At 37.4% G+C, this 17,503-nt stretch overlaps 3 protein-coding genes and 1 long non-coding RNA gene across 4 annotated transcripts; 2 read left to right on the top strand and 2 right to left on the bottom strand.

Annotated features, from left to right (window-relative positions):
* Positions 1-626: 626 nt before the first annotated feature.
* Positions 627-3,783, top strand: LOC141605398 (petal death protein-like). Its single transcript, XM_074424132.1, has 6 exons — positions 627-934; positions 2,113-2,186; positions 2,300-2,382; positions 2,597-2,641; positions 2,743-2,889; positions 3,205-3,783. Exons 1-6 carry the CDS (start codon positions 702-704, stop codon positions 3,559-3,561), a joined length of 939 nt encoding a protein of 312 aa, XP_074280233.1. The 5' UTR covers positions 627-701; the 3' UTR covers positions 3,562-3,783.
* Positions 3,784-10,082: 6,299 nt separating this feature from the next.
* Positions 10,083-11,715, top strand: LOC141605394 (petal death protein-like). The gene is made up of 5 exons (XM_074424130.1): positions 10,083-10,351; positions 10,449-10,522; positions 10,651-10,733; positions 10,836-10,860; positions 10,960-11,715. Exons 1-5 carry the CDS (start codon positions 10,152-10,154, stop codon positions 11,478-11,480), a joined length of 903 nt encoding a protein of 300 aa, XP_074280231.1. The 5' UTR covers positions 10,083-10,151; the 3' UTR covers positions 11,481-11,715.
* An 850-nt stretch (positions 11,716-12,565) lies between these two features.
* LOC141605397 (uncharacterized) lies at positions 12,566-13,113 on the bottom strand. The gene is made up of 2 exons (XR_012526347.1): positions 13,012-13,113; positions 12,566-12,777 (listed from the first exon to the last, which is right to left on the bottom strand). It is a non-coding gene; the product is annotated as an uncharacterized LOC141605397 (long non-coding RNA).
* A 593-nt stretch (positions 13,114-13,706) lies between these two features.
* On the bottom strand, positions 13,707-16,057 carry LOC141605396 (large ribosomal subunit protein eL21z/eL21y). Its single transcript, XM_074424131.1, has 2 exons — positions 15,726-16,057; positions 13,707-14,116 (listed from the first exon to the last, which is right to left on the bottom strand). The coding sequence occupies exons 1-2, from the start codon at positions 15,960-15,962 to the stop codon at positions 13,859-13,861; spliced, it is 495 nt and encodes a 164-aa protein (XP_074280232.1). The 5' UTR covers positions 15,963-16,057; the 3' UTR covers positions 13,707-13,858.
* Between the last annotated feature and the right edge of the window lie 1,446 nt (positions 16,058-17,503).

Below are 17,503 nucleotides of genomic sequence, written 5' to 3'. Positions count from 1 at the left end.
AAAAACCTTGAACCGCGATGAATAAACAATTATCGTCCATCTTCTAATATTTCCGATGTTGCTTGATGGAAAAGAAATCAGCCTTTGTCAATTAATTCAAACCACGAAATTTCCACTTCTTAAAAAAAAAAAAAAAAACAAATCAGGAACTTTCCCCTTCAATAAAAACAAAAAACACGATTTAAAAGTACAAAAATACCCCTACAAAAATTCCCATCATACTCGTTATATTATTTGTAAGATGTATTACCATTTCTACCCTACAGCACAACTAATTACTGGTCTACAACTACAAGTTAAATATAATATAATATACAGATTATGCCTTAATTGATGAGTTGGTCTCTTTTCCGACGGACCATTTTCGTCTTAAACAATAAAATGAGATTTTGAAACTGCTTAATTTACACCCAAATGTAACAAGTTTATAAAAATAAGTTAGCATAAGCTATGACACAAACTGGACCACGTGGTTACACTTGATCATAAAATAGTCACAAAACTCGGTCTTATTTATTTTAGACAAATTTGGCTGTGTGAAACAAGAATTTGGCTTAATGTATTACGTATTATTAGTGGCAGCATCCCTGTACTAAAAACTAGTATAAATAGGAGTCAAACCAAAGGAAAGCTTCATCTCATACACAATTCTCTCAACTCCTCCTTCCTAATCTCCTTCTTCATTTCCTCTCTTTTCCACAATGGCGACCAATGGTGCTACCAACGGTACGACTAACGGGTCGTACACTAATGGCACCGGCCGAAAGACCACAATGCACCGATTGATTGAGGAGCATGGGTCAATTCTTATGCCTGGTGTCCAAGACGCCCTTTCGGCCGCTGTTGTGGAGAAGACTGGCTTCCATGCCGCCTTTGTTTCCGGTTACAGTGTCTCCGCTGCCATGCTTGGATTGCCTGACTTTGGCTTGCTCACGTATATTCACTTCACTCATCTTTACTTCATTTGTGTTTTTAGTCTTTATTTCTTCACATGTTTCATTTAATTTCTTACACCTTCGGATTAACCCGTCTTAATTTATTCACCCGTCTTAATTAACGTCTTAATTAATAGTTATTATTGTTTGAAATTAATCTTAAAAATGAATAAATCGTAGGGTTTAACTAGGATCCCTCTTATTAAGCTAAAAATGTACGTTAGTAATTGATTTAAATGTTTGACAATATTATATTTATAGATTTATAAGTTTGTGTAAAAATGAATTCATGCATTTTATAATCGTCAATAATTTAGGTCAATAAAGTTGGTGAACTTTTCAAATAATTGGAGATCTAAGGACGTATAGTAGTCGCTCTTATAAATCAGACTCGAACACGACATGTCCAAAGACAAAATCACTAGATTATTTGTTTAATTCTCATATATTTGACCTGGTTAACAACACTTTGGATGTCATGTAATCGATGTCGCGTTTATTTGTCGTTATTACATTAGGTTCGATTTGGGTCGTGAAATTGTATCACTCATTGAAACTTAATTTAGCCGTGACGAATAAATTGTTTTTAGCAATTTGGGTCATGAAATTGTCACTCCATGTTGCTAATTCTACGTGCTGGTATATTAGCATTTAGAAATTGTTTCTGTTAGAATATAAAATCGATCATGGAATTCCAACCATCAGCTTAAGTCTTTGGTTGAGATGATTTTTTAATATGGTATTAGTTCTGTATTTTGAAAATTAACTTCCGTGACTTGCGCTAAGTTAAAAATTTTGACGATTGGGATTGATTGATGAATTGAAAATGTTAAGATCACGATCTTTTTCAAGGATCCTCTCATGAAAAGAGTGTCTAATCTAGTTGGCCATTACTAAAGATAGAAATTATGAGTTCCTTAACTTTCTATCCATAGTGGGCCAATTTAATAAGACTATCACTCATTTATAATTTTCAATGAGGACTACGAGTTAATTATGCCTAGCTAATAGCTACATTGTGATTTTGTATTTGGGATCAATTATGTTAACATTCCTTTTGATTTTTCAAAATATTTCAAACATATTTTGTCATATATATGTCGCGTGTAGAAAAAACGTCTGCATTTTGTAGGATAAACGATGAGTTTTGTAGTGATGATATTCTTTTTTAATACAGAACAACAGAAGTCGTACAAGCTACTCGTAGGATCACGGCAGCTGCCCCCAACATTTGTGTTATTGTTGATGGAGGTGAGTTTACCCGTCGTTTATGTATATACTTTAACCAATCTATGTTGATGAAATTAAACATTGTTTCGATAATATTTTGTATGTAAAATTAACTTTTGTTCATTGGTTGGTAGACACCGGAGGAGGTGGTCCTTTGAATGTACAAAGGTTTATTAGGGAGTTGATCGCTGCCGGAGCTAAAGGTGTTTTCCTTGAGGTATAATAATATTACACACTTAGAAATTACAATGATGTAAAGTTAGTGTGGTCCTAAATTACGTAGTTGTTCAATGCAACTTGTTGGATGAGATTCCAAGATCTAGTTCTACACCTTGAATGAATGATTCATAGTGTGTGACTTCATAATTGTAATAACATGGACACGGCCAAGTAGTCTTATTTTAAATCTTCTTTTGTTTTCTTGTTTTCAGGACCAAGAGTGGCCTAAGAAATGTGGTCACATGCGTGGCAAGACGGTAAATTCATCCCTACATCTTTTGACTTAATATCTCACATTTACATTTAACTTTGACTTATAATATACAGTTTGTCTAATAATATAACTAAAATTTTGCAGGTGATACCCGCAGAGGAGCATGCACTTAAGATAGCAGCAGCAAGAGAAGCTATTGGTGATTCCGACTTTTTCCTTGTGGCTAGGACTGATGCCCGAGCACCTCATGGTCTTGAAGAGGGGATTAGACGTGCTAACATGTACAGAGAGGTGTGCATATGAATTGGTGTCATATTACATTAATTTGAGACCATCTCTTATTAAAATTAACGATACTAACATAAAAATCTTAACCTTGATGATTAATAATGTCTATTCCATGAAATTTCTAGATAACATTTGGTTAACTAAGTTATTAGGTTTATATGCATTAGTAGTAGAAGTCGGGAAACCTCGAGTTCTAGTAGAAAAAATAAACTACTACAGTATTGTTTTATTGAAAGTATCAAAGAAAATAAGAAACATTGGTGGTTGTCTCCTTCTGTTTTTTTTTTTTTATATTTCATATAACCTTGGCAATTATAGGCTGGAGCAGATGCTACATTTGTTGAAGCACCCGCAAATGTTGATGAGTTGTTGGAAGTCTCTTCTAAAACAAAGGGGTTGAGAATTGCAAACATGATTGAAGGAGGAAAGACTCCATTGCACACACCCGAAGAGTTCAAAGAGATGGGTTTCCACTTGATTGCGCATTCACTCACAGCAGTGTACGCCACAGCTCGTGCCCTAGTTAATATCATGAAGATCTTGAAGGAGAAGGGTACTACCAGAGAGGACTTGGACCAAATGGCTACATTTTCCGAATTCAATGAGCTTATTAGTTTGGAATCATGGTATGAGATGGAGTCCAAATTCAAGAACTTGACACCAAAAGCTACTTGATTATCAAATTTAGGTTGTCCTAATTATGGCAAAACCGTTGGATTTTTAATTAATTAATCATGCATTTGTTATTGTCATTGTTTGAGCGTAAGTTAGTCTTGCAAAATTTTGAATAGTTGGACGTTTAATTATGACGTTTTATGGTCCGATGCAATGTAATGTTTCCTTGATTGAAGTGTTATGTCAAGCTCCTTTTAATTTGATTAGTTGATAATGGAAAAAGTGCATGTGCAAAGTTTACAATTCATAGTACTTTTATGACTTTTATAACATTGTAGAGTTGTAGTTATGTACTAGTGGTTGAGTTACACAGCTATACAAGTAGTGAAAAAGCCTTGCATTGGCTACAACCCTAAAATCAACTTGACGTGATTCGTGAAGTAGTGATGCTTGATTCACGTTATTGAGAAAGAGTACTTAATTCAACCGAATTTAAAAGATTTATCTATTATTGGCGTCTAATTTAATTAAGGTATTAAATTTATTATTTTAAAGGTATGTGGGCCTAAAAACTAAGGAATAAGAGTATTGGGCTTAAGTTATGTTAATCCAAGATTGAAGACAAACGAAGTCCAAGAAGTCCAAATTGAGGAACGCTGCGCTAAGTGGCATGATAAGCGCACATATGAAACTTCAAGAAGATTCGGCGGTTTATTAACCGTCTTTCACTAAGGAGTAGCTTCCAAGGAGCCGGGTGATGCATATATACAAGGAGGCATTTCATTCAACCAAACAACAACAACTACAACTTAGTCTATCTTTATATTAGTCTCTTAGGCGTAGCGTGGATTAGCATTAGCAGTAGAAGTAGAAGTGGCACGGCGAGTCTATCCGATCATGGAGGTAATCAGCCATCTAACCCTTAGTTTGTAATTTAGCATCCACAAGTACTCTTGTGAAGATTCTAGTTGATGTTGTGTTATTGGAATCTTCTTGATATATAAGTATCGTTGGGAATTCTTGTGTTTAAGTTTTAGAATTATATCATTAAGTGTTGAACGCTAAATTATTATAAGTAATTTAGCGTTGTTTATTAGATTACGCATCTACAACCGCGGCTAAAACTCTTGCATTAAAGGGTGGATCACAAAGTGTAGGAGGGTAGTTACGACCTCCTAGGTACCTTAAGGTACTAATCTTGTTTCCACACAAACACCTATTCTCGTTCTTTTTCTCATTCATCTCAAGCAATAGATTTCTATTTTTTCTTTGGGTTTTTCTACATAGCAATCCTATGTTTTTTATTTTCTACCTAGTACACCCCTTCACTTTAAGAAGTCTTTGCGGTACCTATTATTTACGGAGTAACAAGTAAACATAACCCTCATACTAGTTTTTGTCAAATTGATCACTTAGTTAATGAGGTGGATGTAACACCCCCACTTACCAAGGAGTCTTAACAAGACCTTCCCCAATAAGTAAAGGCATTACTATCTAGGTTGCCCGAGGTAGATATATCAAATAGACCATAACAGAACGTTTATTAAATGTAATCTTACCGCTTATACAAACATAACAAAAGGAATACAACTTTGTATCAACTGAAAGAAACTACTAAGCATAAGTGACATAGACAACTAGCTAGACAGTGTGACAACTCGATCCCCTCTGTATCTCGCAAGCAACATACTAGCCAACACCTGCTAAACCAACTGTTCACCATCCCCGAATGGATCACCACAGTTTAGAAAACAATAAACGGGGTCAGTCAACTTCATAACCAATATAAGAATGCGGGGCAACAAAAAATACACAAGCACAACCAATCCGATTGCAATAACATTCTCCAACCCCATTACTAGTCAATAACCGACTACACACTTAAGTGTGTAGTCCTGCTAGATTACCCATCGCAACAAGTAATCCTCACCGTCAGTGGGAGACCGCCCAGTGGGAGACCGCAGTCGTTCCCACCTAAGCCCCGCTCATCACAACGAGCGCACCCAGATCATTAATGTGCACATCCGATCCCTCTTGTGATGGGAGCCACAAGAGGCGAACATGGGGTTTGAACCATCTCCCGAAAATGGTCTCATTTTAACAATACCAATCTCAATATCAACACAATATCATCTCAACCAATATCAATCCAATACAACATGTTAATCAATCAATCAATCACATCAATCTTAAATTAATTACACAACCGACCGAGTAGTGAAACCCTACCTTTTTGCTATTTCATGAAAATGCGCCCATTATATTACGCCAATCAAGCCTCACATCGAATCCTACAAGTAACAATTGTACCTTATCACTAAGCTATTCAAGATCTATTAAAAGATGACAATTATTCACAAACACACCTTGAGACGCAGACCGGTGCCGACGGCGGCGACAATCTGACTCGATGACTTCATGCATAGACCGTCTCTCTCCTCGGATTAGTGTTCAAGGCCACCCAAGATGTGTAGAATGAGATGAGAGAATTGGGGGAGAGAGGGAGAGAGAGAGAGAGAGAGAGAGAGAGTAGGTTTAGGAGTGAGAAAAGGAGCCGTCGAAAATGATTTATGTTTAAGTCTCCGCGTTTTATATTAACGCGCTGTCCGACGAGCTAGGTACTCGGTCGAGTATAGACATACTCGGCCGAGTACGCCCCACTCAGTCAAGTACCTCAAATACTCGGCCGAGTGGCCTCTGCTAGGTCAAGTATCGGGTTACATTGGCCATCTATTCTCCCCTGTCTCCCTTGTCAGGGTTCTCCCTTGGTCAATAGGTCAGTCAACGGGTCCCTAACAGGGCGAGTATTATAGTGGCTGCGTATTTGGGATTCCATTAATTTTAAACACGTAACAATCGACTAATTTCATTGACGTATATAATATCCTATTCTAATCTCCACTTACCTCGCATCCTCACCTCGGCCCTAACTCTACCTACACTCATCTCCTCTCCCACCATAACTCCACCTACACACATGTTCCACACTTTCACCATTAGTCACCTTATCCAAAAAGGCGAACTTTTAATTACCTTATCAACTCAATCCTTCACCACCAAACCTACCAATACCAACACAAACTTCCCCTTATCCAGCCGCCTATCACTCCTCTAATCCACCCACGGCATACATCAAAATTAAGAGGAGACGGAGTGCACGATAGAGTAGAAAGGCCTCATAATAAGAGAGGCGAAGTAAGAGGCCAAATCGAGGATATATGAGAATGGGGAAGGAAGGTCGGTGACGGCCATGGGAGGTTTTTGCTAAGGGTCAAATGCAAGAGAGAACCGAGTAATGAGCTTATGATTATTCTCCATTGATGTTGCTTAAGTGCTCAACTATGGTACCATTCTATTCAATTTTATTGCAATTAAATTTTGCAATAATCCTTCATCTCGTCGGAAAATTACAATCGCCTTTATTTATTCAAAATTTCGCCGGAGCAGGGTATGTATGATTTGAGTGATGTTGTGATGCTGTGGTAGATAAATAAGGGAGTTACCATCTCGGTAAACTGAGGTAACGAATATCATTACAACAATAATAGAACAACTCAAGTACTTTATTAATAAGAACTAATGAAAAGTATTACAATCCTTGCTAAAAGGATCATGCTTCTGCCAATAAAGGGAAAAGATCTATGGTTTCAGCTTCTTTTTGCAAGTACACCCACACTACTGTTACCGTTATGAGGATGAAGCGGAAGGATGTCCATTCTCTCGAGTTTGATGCTCATTACCATCCGCCGTTCAAGAGAAGTCGTCTTGTTTCTTTGATTAGCACTACTTGTACTTGGGTAGCACGCGGTTTTGGAGTTGCTGATGCCCCTTTGTTTGTACTCTAATGTACTCCGTACTGATTTTATTTATTTATAACAGTTTATTGTTGTAAAAAAAAACGCAATCCTTGCTAAATCATGAGTTATTAAAATTAAATCAGAAGATTAATGTTTATTAAATCAACTAATATCCAAAAGTAAATAGTCATCGACTTCTAGATAAATTGTGTCAACGAATTGTCCATCCCGATCATGCATCCACAACTGAAAGCATCACCCAATTACTTGCAAGATTCACGGAAATAACAAAAGGATCATAATAGGCCACCAATTGTAAAAGATTTGGGTGGACGATACCGACATTACAAACAAACACCTCAACCGAGTATAGATAATCGCCACATCTATAAGTGGAACCTCGAAGTGACAACGGTAATAACAGAATAAGGATATTAGGAAGAAAAACAAAAGTTAATATTTTTACCCATGAAAAATGTTATAAATATCTTATTAATGATTTGTTTATGTCCTTATTTTTCATTTTGCAAATAATAGAAACAATATATTAATCTAAATTGCTGAGTACAAACATATTTAAGAGTAATAACAATAGTGGTTCTTAGTCTTGGGGTGATCAATTAGAACTCAAAATAAAAAGTTCTTCTATTGCAAGTAAAAGGTTATTCTTAATTTTAAGAATTGAGTTTCAAAATAAGAATTTGATTGTTCATACATGGGAATTTGAGAACCAATAAGCATACTTTGAAAAATGCGGAAGACCAATTACTTATTTTATATTTTTAATTTGAGAACTTTATACAAATGTCATCTATTGTGGGCAAAATTTCTTAAATATTGTAACTAATAAAATATGATATGGCATAAGAAGAACTTAATATAAAGTTCTTATATTGTTATTGTTCTAATAGATTCTATAAATTGAATAAGTAGTCAAATATGTCAATAAATTCTGTTAATTATACTTGCATTCACAAGGATCTTTGTCACTTTTAACTTGTAGAGCTCGCATTTATTTTGGATGTCACCAAAGCCTTATACAGTTTTTTTTTTTTTTTTTTTTGTGACGAGGGAATCCGCAACCGCTACCTTCAATGCGCACTGGGTAAATCCGCGGGTGTACGTGATAGCCTGCAAACCACGTATACCAGGTAAGCCACCCGAGGGTGACAGGCTCGAAGTCTATTAGGCATGGACTCAGGCCAAGAATGCTCCACAAGATTTTGCTCTTGGGGAGGCTTAAACCTGGGTCTCGTGGGAATTTCACCCAAGTTTTAACCATTACACTCCATCCTTCCGGGCAAAGCCTTTTGCAGTTTTGCATGAATGGACATTATCAATTAGTTTACCAATTTTTTCTTTTTTCTTTTTTTCTTTTTTGCCAATTTTTACCTTTTTTTTTAAGGATACAAAGTACGTTTTTTTTTCTTTTTCGTTTTTTTTTTTTTTTGTTGTAGAGGGAGTCATTATGGTGATTTTTTGTCCAAGACTTGTGATAAAAATCGCCTACCTATGCAACTCTCTTAAGATTGAAGTACAAGATTCAATTTGTAACATGGATGGACCCTGTCGTATCTGTCTGCAAGGTTGCATTGAGGAACCTCCAAATAACCCAACACCCACGAAATTTCATTTCATGAACAAAAAACGAAAAATTCATGAAATTTCCTCTTCGCACCAATTTTTTTGAGAAAACAAAAAACCTGAAACTTGTCAACAACTATATCGCCTTTTACATAGTACTATTTTCTAAATTAAGAAGATTTATTTATGTAAAACGGAGTTTAATTATTACTCCCTTTATTTTATCCGATCTTATGTTTATGAGAAGTCAGAAAAGCATTTAAAATAAAGTGAAAAAAGTATTAGTCCACCGAACTAATAACATACTCGCCCCATCTCAATCATTTGTTTATGTTTAGTTAAAATATTTTTTACGGAGTAATTTTTGTTGGAAAAAGTATATATATTTCATTATTTCTCAAATAGTTAAAAAGTAAACAAATACCCTAATTATTATTGGGTCGAGTGAATATTTCTTTTAACATAATTAATGGAAGTTGTTCGTAATAGATTTAAAAGGCCATGTGAGTTAAAAAATATGTTATTTTATTTAATTTGTAAGTTTATCTAATATACTCGTAGTAATTTGCGTTTTTAAATCTTTTACTCGGATGTTTTTCCTCCTTTAAAGTCGATTTGATTGAATATTCCGGAAAATATACCTAACATTTTGTTTACTTTTATGTGTGAAGGCGTCTGGTACAAAACTTGCAAAAGAAAAAGGGAAAATGCACGCGGTGCCCTTCAACTTTGATGTTTTGCCCGAAATACCCAATTTTTTGATCTAGAGAACTTTAAGAGACTATAACTCGTGTTTACGAACTCAGAAAGTGACAATTTTTTTTTTCAAATTGATTATCATTTCGAGAACTACGACTTGAAAAAAAAAATTGCCGAGTTTGGAATTCGTGAGCGAGAGATATGGTCACTCAAAGTTTGTTCATTTAAAAAAACTTTGCCGTACAAAAACTCCTAGCCACTGGATCCAAATACGATAATTTTTTTTTTCAAATTGTAATTCTCGAAAAGATAATCGATTTGAAAAAAAAAATTATCATTTTCTGAACTCGTAGACACGAATTATAGCCTCTTAAAGATTTCCGGAACATAAAATTGGGTATTTCGGGCAAAAATCGAAACTTCAAGGGCACCACGTGCATTTTCCCAAAGAAAAATAAACCAATGAGATACAACTACTATAAATAGAAGAACAAACAGAGGTTCCAACAACAAAACACAACTAAATAAGTAATTAAACTTTCTAATTATCCTCCTCTTCAGTCTCCTGAAATGGCAACCAGCAGTAATGCAGTCGAGCGAAAAACAACAATGCACCGATTGATAGAGGAGCATGGGTCAGTCCTAATGCCTGGCGTCCAAGACGCCCTTTCGGCTTCTGTCGTGGAGAAGACCGGCTTCCATGCTGCATTCGTCTCAGGTTACAGTGTCTCTGCTGCCATGCTTGGCTTACCTGACTTTGGCTTACTCACGTATGTTTCTCTTCTACGTCTGATCTCTTTTTCTTGGTTTTGATCCTTACTTCCAATATCTCATTCCTCTGTTGACATGCATGACTGGTTGATGTAGGACAACGGAAGTTGTACAAGCAACTGCCAAAATTACTAAGGCTGCTCCAAACTTGTGTGTTATTGTCGACGGAGGTAACATTTCCACATTGCTCACTTCTTTTACTATTCTATCTTTTTAGATTCAAAGAATTGATTAGTAAAATAAACATTTTCACTTACATTTTCTCAAGAATCTCTTGTTGTGTTATTATGATACATAGACACCGGTGGAGGCGGTCCTCTTAACGTCCAAAGGTTTATCAAGGAGTTAATTGCAGCTGGCGCAAAGGGTGTCTTCCTGGAGGTGAAATGATAATGCTTTCACCATATTTTCCCATACCATTTAGGCATGTCTTTAGATTGCTGTTTAATCGGAACTAACTCTACCATACTACATTTTCGACAGGATCAAGTGTGGCCGAAGAAGTGTGGTAAGCGCCAACAATTCTTTACATTTTCGACATTGATACACATTTAAGAGCAAAAAATCTAAGTATATGATATGTATCCTCTTTCGTTGGCCTTTTCAGGTCATATGCGTGGCAAGGCAGTTGTTCCTGCAGAGGAGCATGCCCTCAAAATCGCCGCTGCAAGAGAAGCTATTGGTGATTCCGACTTCTTCCTTGTGGCCAGGACTGATGCACGTGCACCTCACGGTCTTGAGGAAGGAATTAGACGTGCTAATCTCTACAGTGAGGCAGGAGCTGATGCAACCTTTGTTGAGGCACCGGCTAATATTGACGAGTTGAAGGAGGTTTCCAGTAAGACAAAGGGTTTGAGAATTGCCAATATGATTGAAGGAGGGAAGACTCCCTTACACACACCAGAAGAGTTCAAGGAAATGGGTTTTCATCTGATTGCTCACTCGCTCACAGCAGTGTATGCTACTGCTCGTGCATTGGTTAATATCATGAAGATCTTGAAAGAGAAGGGAAGTACTAGGGATGACTTGGACCAGATGGCAACATTTTCGGAGTTCAATGAGCTCATTAACTTGGAATCTTGGTACGAGATGGAGTCTAAGTTCAAGAGCTTTACACCGAAGGCTTGATGAATTGCCTTTGGGCTTACTCGGTCACAAGAATTCGCCACTGCTTTTCAATTCACACCATTATTATGTCATAATATATTTAAATAATACAGTTTGTCTTGCTTTTATAATTACGTCGCTCTTCTTCGCAATACATAAGTTGTATTCGGTCTTATAAATGTATTTATTTCTGCACCTTCCGAAATGTAATCTTTGAAAATCAATCATCAAAGAAATAATGCGAAACTTGTGTGAATTTGCCTCGACGCTTCTTTACGAAACTTGTGTGAATCAATGCAACAACACAACTAAATGATGAAAAAGGTTTTCTAATGTGTTCGCTAACAGACCATACAGGATACAGTGCAACCATTAGAACGTCCACGACCACGAGAAATAAAACAGCAGCAAGCATTCAAGCAATCTAGCATTAAATTTGATTACTCCTAAAATTGCAAATAAGTCCACACATCCAAGATTCAACAAGCAACTGTGCATTCGTCTAAACTCTAAAGCCTTTGAAGAAAATAATAGAGAGCATAACAAGAATACGCACAACAGACAACAATTCCTAGTAACCGCCCTTGAGATCGTTGGTGACATCATATGGGATGGGAGTAGGAACAGTCACGATTGTTGTACCCTCAATCCAAAAAACCAGTCAAGGTGGTAACTAGTACAGAGGTACTCCGAGCACAACTACACAAAATCTCATTAAAGACGGACGATATCCGTCACAAGCTTGTGACGGATACCATTTCCTCTCACAAAATGCCTATTGAGAGGTGAGTGGCAAGCACATGGGATGAACCTTTGTGAGAGGTCACAAGCTTGTGACGGAATTAGTCCGTCACAAGCAAGACTAGCTGTAGGGATGTCATTGGGGCGGGGCGGGGCGGGTAATGCATATCCCAGACCCATACCCACCAGCAATTTTATCCCCCGCACCCGGCCCGCGACCCGTGATGGGTCAACTTTTCTATTTCGTTGCCTGCCTGCCAGGCGACACCTATAAACCTTTACCTGCCCCAATCCATGGCAAGGCCCAGATAACCCGCCCCATACCCGGATCACCCGCCCAAATTTTACAGTCCAAAAACTCCAAATACATTGAAAATTGAGAATGCTGAGAAAAATTTACAGTCCAAAAGCACAAATTCTTAGAAAAGTTTACAGTCCAAAATCGAAGTGATTATCCGAGAAATTTAATACACCAATTTTCGCAACTAAATCAGCATTTCTTCAATTTGTAGTCTAAAATCAGCCCTCTTCGTCCGTGAAACAATCTTCATCCTCCTCAATGTCATACGATTGAAAACTACAACATTATAAGGTAGTAATCAGAAGTTAATGATACTAAACCAACATATTACTTCAACAAATCATAAAATGAAAATCTACAAACAATAAAAATCATTGAAACAAAATGAAACCTATACATCTATAAAAATAAAGGGAGAACGGAAGATGCAATACAACAAAATAATTGAAGAAACAAAAAAGAAGAAGAATGAATAAGGAAAAACAATAAAAAAAAAAAAAAGGAAATTACCTGAAAATGGCGTGGCTGCAGGTGACTGAGGTGAGTACCAATTTTTTTTTTTAACCTAATTTTGATTTGGATTTGGAAGGTAGAAGTAAGTAGTCAAGTAGACAAAGTAGTACTAAAAGATAAGAGCAACATGGGCCACTAGGACTTTTATAAAGATAAAGGCCATACAACATTATTTATTTGTTGTGCTGTTGACTGTTGTGCAATTCAAATTTGTCGGTCAGTGGCCAACTGGCCAATATATTAATGGGTATGGCAGGCGGGGCAGGCGGGTACGGGGCGGGTACGGGGCGGGGCGGGTGATAAGCAAAACCCGTCCCCGCCCCACTACCCGTGGCGGGTCACGTTTTAGACACCTACACCCGCCCCATCACCCATTTATGTATCACCCATATCCGCCCAATTGGGGCGGGTGCGGGGCGGTATCCGCATTAACCCGCCCCAGTGACATCCCTAACTAGCTGGCACAACTATATAAGTGGTAACCTTGGTACTATAATTATTCACCATACCACATAGAAGAATTGTCTGAGAACTGAGTGAATCTGTAAATCCAGATTGACCTTCTAAGAAACACAAATACGCAATTTCTGGGATGATGAGAGTCTATTGTGTCTGTGTGTGATAACAGACCACACAAGATAGCAGTGCTACTATCAGGAAGTCCAAGAGAAATACTAAAACAGAGAGCAATATAGCATCGAAGCAAATCCCATATATTGATTACTCCTAAAATTGCAAATAGGTTCACATCCAAAATTCAACAAGCGATTGTGCATTCGCCTAAAGCCTTCAAAAGAGAATAATAAAGACAACATAAAAAGCATAAGAACAACAGAACACAGTTCTAGTAACCGCCCTTCAGATCGTTGGTAACATCATATGGGATGGGAGTAACAGTCTCAATTGTTGTACCCTCGACCAGGAAACCAGGCTTAGGACCCTCTGGCTGCCTCTTAGTACTGATCCTCACACCCTTAGCCTTGGCCTCGGCCTTAAGTTGGTCATTCTTCTTCACTCGGAGCTTGAAGTCCTCCTGGCACCTTGATGGCTGCACGTGCTCAATACGAACATGGATCCTCTTTGGGATGATCTTGTTCCTCACCTACATGTGCATAACCATGTTAGTAAGAGAGTATAAATATATCACGAAACTAAGAGAAGAGCCCAAAAAAAAAGGTTACTGCGGAGCTCAGGGAAAACTGCACTGATAAAGTAAGGTGAATGGCACCAGGGAAAGACATCCATGGGAGAACATCACCAGTATGCAAAAACTCAAACCAAAACTACAGCACTCAGAAATTATCGGGGGAAACCAAATAAATGTTACCCTAGTGGATACCCAATAATTGTATGGAGATAACAGGTATGCACTAAATCAAAATCAAGCAATTTTATTGAATAACATGCATAAGCAAGAAACAACTACAAGAACACCAGAATTACAGAGCGAGGGAAACCAAATAAATGTTCCCCTCTGAATCTAAGACACAGGTTCCAAAAAACCCATAATGATAATTGCATAAAGAACTTCACTTAGAGTGTGTTTGGATTGAGTGATTTGGAGGGAAAAGAAAGGGAGAGGGAATAGGGGATTTAAAATCCCTAGTTTGGATAGGAAATGAGGGTGGAGGGAAATGGAGGAGAAGAGATTTGGAGGAATCCAATTTTCCTCCTCCAAGGCAAATCAAAATCTCTCCAACATTGGCAAGATTTGAAGGGAAATTGTATCCAAACACCCACACCCCCTTCCTTTCTCTCCCTTTCCCTTCCCCTCCCTTTCCTTCCACTTATGTTATCCAAACACGTCCTTAGTGATTACAACAAATGAAAATAAGGGCAATCAATTTTCTAAGAAACAGTTAAAAGCAATGATCAACAAACTAAATCATAACATCAAGCAAAAGTTGAAACACTCAGGCAATTTGGAAGGAAAGAGAAGGGAGGGATTCGGAGGGAGGCAATTTCCATTGTTTGGATAGCAAAATGGGGATGAAGGAATTTGAGAGGAGGGATAATGATCCTGAAAGGCAAATTGTTTCCCCTCCAACATAGGAAAGAATTGGAGGGAAAACTCTCACCCACCATTACACCTCTCCTTCCCTCGCCTCCCATTCCTTTCCCTCTTTCCCCCTTCCCTCCCCTCCCTCTCCCTCCATTTTCGGAGTCCAAACAGGGATTAAGGCCTAAAAATGCACGAATTTTAGCCCACATCCAATAGACCGTAACAAAGTGTGCTTATAATTTGATTACTACTAAAGTACAATCTCATTCAAAAGTACAATCTCGTTTAAAAGTAAAAGCAGTAGAAAATATCCTCAAAGAATAACGTCCCCAAAACCAGCAACCCAAACCATAGTGGCAGTGGAATTAAATATCGGTGACAGCCTAAGTTATCAAGGTTTTTCCTCAAATAAAGATCACATTTTGAAACAATAACTGCTGAATACCAGAACATACAAGCAATTACGAGACCAAGTCTCAAACCGCGATATCGCAATCGTTTGCTAAAGTAAAATACGCCTCACAAAGAATAAAAAAGCTAAAACAAATGATTGGGAATCAACGGAGGGAGTACTACAATACAACATCATAACCAAAAACACTAACCCAATAAATTATCACGCTCATAATCAATGAATCAAACAAATTACGAAACAAAAACGCGATGAAAATGATATGAAATGAATGAAATCAGAGGAAATGACGTATACCTGCTTGTTAACCTCAACACCAATGGCACGCTTGGTGACATTCCAGACACGACCAGTACGACCATGGTAGAACTTGTGGGGCATACCCTTGTGAATAGCACCATTAACCTTGACATCGACGTACTCTCCGACATGGAAGGTCCTCAAGTATGTTGAAATTGGGATAACACCCTTTCGTCTGAATGGCCTTGCGAACAGATCTCTTGTTCTAGCTCTTAATCCATGTCCTGCCGGCATTTTTCTGAGCTTCTGGTTTCTGTTTCTTCAACGGCGGATGAATTTGGGGATTAGGGTTTGGTAATTGAGAGGGGAGTGAACAAGTGGAACATTTGAGGTTTATAGATGCAAGGGTTTTTATTTCGTCATCTCAACTTTCTTCATTTTGTTGGGCTGAACCTCTTTTAGATAGTTTCATTTCTGAGCCCAATCACTAAACGTCAGGTTGAGCCGGGATATTTCGGATTTGAGTCATTTTCGAATAAACTATTATCGAATTATTTATGGATAATAATTAGTGCCAACACATAAACATTTGGGTGGGGTTATATTGACCTGGGTTGAGTCAATTCAAATTCAGGTCAAACTCAGATCTTGAATTTGGGTGTTCGGTCGAGTATGACTTATGAGTCCGGTCATTCTGTTGGGTTAATTACTTAATTTAGTCAGGTATAATTCTGATTGTGCCACTCATCTATTTCTTATTTCCACTTTTAAAATCAACGCTACGAAAAAACAACAATAAATTGCACCAAATTAAAAATCTAATGACAACACAACAAATCCGACAAAGTTAAATTACGCTGGAAATTACAACGATAAATCAATAAAATTCATGTATCAATTATGTTGTATCAATTATTATATATATTTTTTTAAAAAGGCGAAATATTAATCTACACATAGGAGATCCGCGTCTAAGTCTAGGTTTATATGTAAATCTCCCACGTTTTGATTGAATCTTTGACTATATGAGAATTATGATCCAACCCTGGTGAAGACGGGATCTCTCGTGTCCCTACTTACGTTGAGTTTTGGAAAATTCTTGTCTCGAAGTAGGTTGGTCATAAATCTCCTACATCCAAAACTAAATCAACTCCTTTGAAAGAGTTAAAAAGAATATTTTGATTAAAACTTGGGTAGAACTCCCCAAGGATGTCACGTTCAAGCTTCTCCGATAACAATTGCGGAGTATTCACGAGGGTTGATCGGTGAACATTGAAGATAATGAATGCAGGTTCCCTCATTATTCGAAAAAAGCTTGTGTGAATCTACCTCATAGCGTGATAATCATAGTACTGTCAGGCCCATTACGTAGAATTTGTTTGAACATAATCACCCAGTACAATTAAGATGTTTGTATTGAAGTGAACCAAAACATTTTTTTTTGTGGCGAGAATGCCCCGATGCGAGCCACACTCTCTAAATATTTTAGAGAGAGAAAGTTCTCTGAAAAACCCCAAAAATGAATATGGGTGTTGAATCCCTTTCTTCCCCATCTAGCTCTTCAATCTTCATCTCTTTTCTTTAGAAATTTTTTGAGTATAATTTCTTGATTTCTACCTCCAATTAAGCCTAGCAGAGCTTCATTGAGTCATATATCTTAAGATTAAAGGTTTAAATCAAAAATCTTAGTAGAAATTTGTTGAGTTTTATTTCATTCTATAATGTTGCTTTATGTTGATTAATTGTCCTTTTTAAGCTGTGAAGGGATGCGGTTGCTTGCTCGTTTATGAGATCTGGTCTTGGTCGTCTTGCTTCCATGACAGTGTTGTTAGCCT

Source organism: Silene latifolia, chromosome 10 (assembly GCF_048544455.1).
Source record: "Silene latifolia isolate original U9 population chromosome 10, ASM4854445v1, whole genome shotgun sequence".
NCBI lineage: Eukaryota > Viridiplantae > Streptophyta > Magnoliopsida > Caryophyllales > Caryophyllaceae > Silene > Silene latifolia.
Note: the sequence above shows the minus strand (reverse complement) of the source record. Positions and strands in the feature narration are given on the sequence as shown.

Coding starts and splice junctions, on each gene's coding strand:
- LOC141605398 (XM_074424132.1), top strand. CDS start 702: ATGGCGACCAATGGTGCTACCAACGGTACGACTAACGGGTCGTACACT. Junction 2,383..2,596: donor CTAAAGGTGTTTTCCTTGAG/GTATAATAATAT, acceptor TCTTGTTTTCAG/GACCAAGAGTGGCCTAAGAA. Junction 2,890..3,204: donor GTGCTAACATGTACAGAGAG/GTGTGCATATGA, acceptor TGGCAATTATAG/GCTGGAGCAGATGCTACATT.
- LOC141605394 (XM_074424130.1), top strand. CDS start 10,152: ATGGCAACCAGCAGTAATGCAGTCGAGCGAAAAACAACAATGCACCGA. Junction 10,352..10,448: donor CCTGACTTTGGCTTACTCAC/GTATGTTTCTCT, acceptor TGGTTGATGTAG/GACAACGGAAGTTGTACAAG. Junction 10,861..10,959: donor AGTGTGGCCGAAGAAGTGTG/GTAAGCGCCAAC, acceptor TGGCCTTTTCAG/GTCATATGCGTGGCAAGGCA.
- LOC141605396 (XM_074424131.1), bottom strand. CDS start 15,962: ATGCCGGCAGGACATGGATTAAGAGCTAGAACAAGAGATCTGTTCGCA. Junction 14,117..15,725: donor GTGTTGAGGTTAACAAGCAG/GTATACGTCATT, acceptor ATGCACATGTAG/GTGAGGAACAAGATCATCCC.